This window comes from Magnolia sinica, chromosome 19, assembly GCF_029962835.1.
Source record: "Magnolia sinica isolate HGM2019 chromosome 19, MsV1, whole genome shotgun sequence".
Classification (NCBI taxonomy): Eukaryota; Viridiplantae; Streptophyta; class Magnoliopsida; order Magnoliales; family Magnoliaceae; genus Magnolia; species Magnolia sinica.
This window is the reverse complement of record NC_080591.1, coordinates 12,840,465-12,844,877: the sequence shown is the minus strand read 5'-3', so window position 1 is coordinate 12,844,877 and position 4,413 is coordinate 12,840,465. Positions and strand designations below refer to the sequence as shown.

The following is a 4,413-nucleotide window of genomic DNA, read 5'->3' as shown; positions in this document are numbered from 1 at the left end:
ACGTTAAGATTGTCCGATAATTTGAACCGTCCATGTTCTCGTTCCTACAACAAATAAGCTATTTTCCTATCATCACACATCAGTAATTATCATAACCTTTGATTTATAGAGTTGCATGCAAGCCATTGCATTGTTCTAAATTCATCTAGTTATACTGATGGTCACAATCATCCTTTACAAAGTAACTTTCTCAACTAACCATTATATCATATACTCTACAACTTGGACGGTTCTGATTATCATATCACTCACTATGTGGGGCCCAGTAGGTAGCGACACAAGCTGGAATATTCATACACACACCTCATTGGACACTAAGTTCCAAAATCAACCCCAATGGAATAACCAAAACAAGTAGCCTTGAAACGTCCAACGGCATCTTCACACAACTTTATCTTTTCCCTCTCTCCTTCCTTTCTCTCTATCCAAACAAAACACAATCCTTTCAGATTCCAATTTGCCTGAATTGAGTTTTTGCTTCTGCAATGGCCACTCTAATCTTCCCTCATGATTATCCCCTAACCATCAAAAAACTCCCCATCAACGGTCTACATGCAAACCAAAGGCGTTTTCACTTCAAGATACAAGCCACAGTATCCGATACACGTGCCACCGCACGATCGGTGATAGCCCGGCCAGAGATCGGATCAAAACCAACGGTGATCCGACACCCAGGATCTGAATTGGAGTTCGAGGCGTACATGTCAGAGAAAGCGAAGCGTGTGAACGAAGCACTCGATGAGGCGGTCCCTTTACGCCAACCGTTGAAAATCCATGAATCCATGCGTTATTCGCTCTTAGCTGGCGGGAAGCGTGTACGGCCTATTCTATGTATTGCCTCATGTGAGCTGGTCGGTGGAGATGAGGCCACGGTGCTTCCGATCGCATGTGCGACTGAGATGATACATACCATGTCGCTTGTACATGATGATCTCCCATGCATGGATGACGATGATCTCCGACGTGGCAAGCCTACTAACCACAAGGTCTTTGGAGAGGACACGGCCGTGCTTGCAGGCGACGCGCTTCTCTCTCTGGCGTTCGAACATGCGGCACGGACCGTAAATGTGCCATCCGAACGAGTGATCCGAGCCATAGCTGAGTTGGCCTCGGCCGTAGGTTCGGACGGGCTTGTTGCGGGCCAGATCGTGGATATTGCCAGCGAGAGGCAGGTCGTGGACTTAAGCGTGCTCGAGTATATACACGTGCATAAGACGGCGAAGCTTCTAGAAGCTTCGGTCGTTTGTGGGGCCATCATAGGTGGAGCCCACCCAGCTGACGTGGAGAGGATGAGGAAGTATGCAAGATGTATTGGGCTTTTGTTTCAGGTGGTGGATGATATCTTGGACGTTACAAAATCTTCAAAGGAGTTGGGTAAAACGGCAGGGAAGGATTTGGTGAGTGATAAGGCTACGTATCCGAAGCTGATGGGGCTGGATAAGGCTAGGGATTTTGCTGATCAGCTGGTGGGCCAGGCAATGGACGAGCTTGATTGCTTTGATGGTGCCAAAGCTGCACCCCTCCGTTGTTTATCTAATTACATTGCTTACAGGCAGAATTAAAGGACGAGGACCATTAAACATACTTTAGTATGTATAAGAACCTTGTTATGGTTGCCCATGAGTGCCAACGCAGCGTATGTGTTACAGATCCGAGCCGGTCATCAAGAGTGCCCTGCTGTTTATGTTCGTTGGCCCAAAACTTAGTTTAATCATATCATGAGGCATGATATAGTGTATTTTAAATACATGCATGATGATATTATTAAAGGCCTGTTTGAGAAGCATGTGTCTTGTTTGCTCCTCTCAGGATTCAAACATATGACTCCATGCTTTTATACCGTGTAAAGTAACCACTTGCTTTAAAAGCCCAGCTGCTGTAGGGTTATTGAAGGGTGTATCAATGTCTATCAAGGGATTTTAAGAGCCTATTTGGACACTACCAAATAAATTACTTTTTCTACTTACAGTAGTAAATAAGTAACTTATTTAAGATAAATAAGTTTGGTTTATGATTAGTTTTTTACTTAAAATTACTTGGGGCTCGTTTGGATACCACCAAATAAATTACTTTTTCTACTTACAGCATTAGATAGCATTAGATAGGGCAACTTATTTCAGATAAGTAAGTTTGGTTTATGATTAGTTATAAGTAACCTTTTTACTTATAAGTACTTAATCATTTCAATTTTTATTTTATTTTTTTAGCTTTTCTGCTTTTCATAAATTGTCAAAGAGAGGCATAGGAGACATGAAAGAAAGGAGAAGTTGATAAGGATGTTGTTTACCAAATAAACTTATCTTCTTAACAAGTAGAAACTAAGATACGCTACTGGTAGTCACTTCAATTAATATTTTTAGCTTTTCTCCTTTTCATAAATTGTTGAAGCGAGGCATGAGAAATGTGGAAGAGCTAAGAAGCTTATAAGTATGTTGTTTACCAAACATATATACTGTTATGGGTGAATCTGAACCGAGTCGGATTGAGGTCAAACTTGGAGGCACCAATGAGCAAAGCCTCAGACTGATAGCGTCCGACCCGAGGTGATTTCAAGGGCTCTTACAGAATTACAGCACCAACTTGAGACTCAAAAGTAGTTATCACATATCCGACGAGTAGGATCTCGGAACGGTAGCAATACATCCGAGCCAACCTGCCTCCAAGTCCTTTTGCAAGAGTTTTCATGTCAACTCGGCATGCAGAAGAGACCGTCACACACCCGTCCAACATACCTCCGACCCGATCCTCTTTTCTTAGCACGTCAATAATCAGCTCATTCGTGGGCTCGGATCGCTGAACAAAATCTGAGTCGTGAGGTCGGCTCGGATGATAGCTCAGTTAGCAATAGCATTAATGAATAAAATCTAGTAATGCATGCTAGGAGTAATGCTTAGCGCATGATCTCCGGGTAATGGCTGAAGACCGCACACACGTAAATCTCGCGTAGTGGCGATGACCGTGCTGAGATTATCGGACATGTTCAGCATGACCCAAAGGGATAAATATGAATCATTTTTACAGGAACAAGTACGCAAGATCTAGTACTCTCACCCTACTCTACACTACTTAGACCCAGTTTTCTACCCTGACTTTGGCATCGGAGCATCTCCTACTCTAGTCACGGTCTCCTTTGTCTTCTACTTGTGCAAGACCAGGGTTCGCTCCGAGCACATGGAGCTCAGCAGAGGGTGATTCAGATTTTAGCATCAACATATACTAATCTTCGTAATAAGTAGAAACTAAGATAACCTACTTATGCCGCATATGTAGCTTATCGTAAGTAACTTAAGATTCAAGTGCCCCATAACAGACCTTGTAAACTCCTAAATATACAGATGTGATTTCTACTTTTGTTGTTGACAAAAATTACCACAATGAAACCAATGGCTCATGTTTAACGCTTTATGCATGGGCGTTAATTAATATATTTTTAAGGGGGAATGGCCGGATTATATGTGCGGCCTCACCTCACCCAACACTGTGCAGCCCTAATCATGGGGACCGCCTTTATGTATGTGTTGTATATCTACGCCAAATGAGCTAACAAAATGCATCAATTAGAATGTGCTGACAAAACAGATGGGTGAGGCCGGGGACACCTAATCCACTCCCTTTTTTAGGAGTATACCAAGGTCGCTGTCATCCGCAAGATAACGCAGCCATGAAGGGTCACTCAATCATGTGATCTTTGAGATAATAGGTAATTGAAAGTATTAGTGCACTGATTTGTGTACCTATTCGTCAATCACGTGTGTCTGTGTGTCAGTGAGTTGGTTGATCCTTTGGAAGCTGAAGAGTAAAAACACATGAAGACTTAGAGCATAAAGGAAGTGAAGAACAGGAAAGTTGAGGTGTCTTGGTGACCCTAACCTTAGATCCTGAACAATCTAGCTTCTAAATGATCATAACGTTTATAGGTAAATCTTGTTTGATCATCACATAACCTTAGGGGCCTTAATACAATATGATAAGTTAAGTTATAAGATGTGTAATGTTGTTGTACATATATCAACCTAAAATAGCAATGTTCGAGTGGTCCTCAATCTCATTGACAGCCAATCGATGAAATCAAATACCTACTCAATGAGTTTGAAGAAACAGCCCAGCAACTAATAGGGGTGTACACCGAGTCGAACCGAGTCGAGTTGAACTCAGCTCGGCTAGGCTCGGCCACTAGCTGACCCCAGCTCGAACTCGGCTCGGCTCGATCTTTAAGCCTAACTGGCCAACTCGGCTTGGTTCGATCAGCATTTCGGGTCAGTTTGAACAGAATTCGAGCCAAAATCGAGCCTCCGCAGCATTTTCACAAACACATGTTGTGCACTTTCAATTTCTCACTGTGTGTAAAACAACAGCAGCTGTTTACAAGTATTTTTATCAAACACCTTCTAGGCAACATCAAAATCAAGAAAA

At 42.7% G+C, this 4,413-nt stretch overlaps 1 protein-coding gene across 1 annotated transcript; it reads left to right on the top strand.

Moving 5' to 3' along the window:
- Nucleotides 1-366: 366 nt before the first annotated feature.
- LOC131235272 (geranylgeranyl pyrophosphate synthase 7, chloroplastic-like) lies at nt 367-1,968 on the top strand. Its single transcript, XM_058232407.1, has one exon. It carries the CDS (start codon nt 486-488, stop codon nt 1,560-1,562), a length of 1,077 nt encoding a protein of 358 aa, XP_058088390.1. The 5' UTR covers nt 367-485; the 3' UTR covers nt 1,563-1,968.
- Nucleotides 1,969-4,413: the final 2,445 nt, after the last annotated feature.

Excerpts from the sequence above, each read along its gene's own strand:
- LOC131235272 (XM_058232407.1), top strand. The coding sequence starts at position 486 with ATGGCCACTCTAATCTTCCCTCATGATTATCCCCTAACCATCAAAAAA.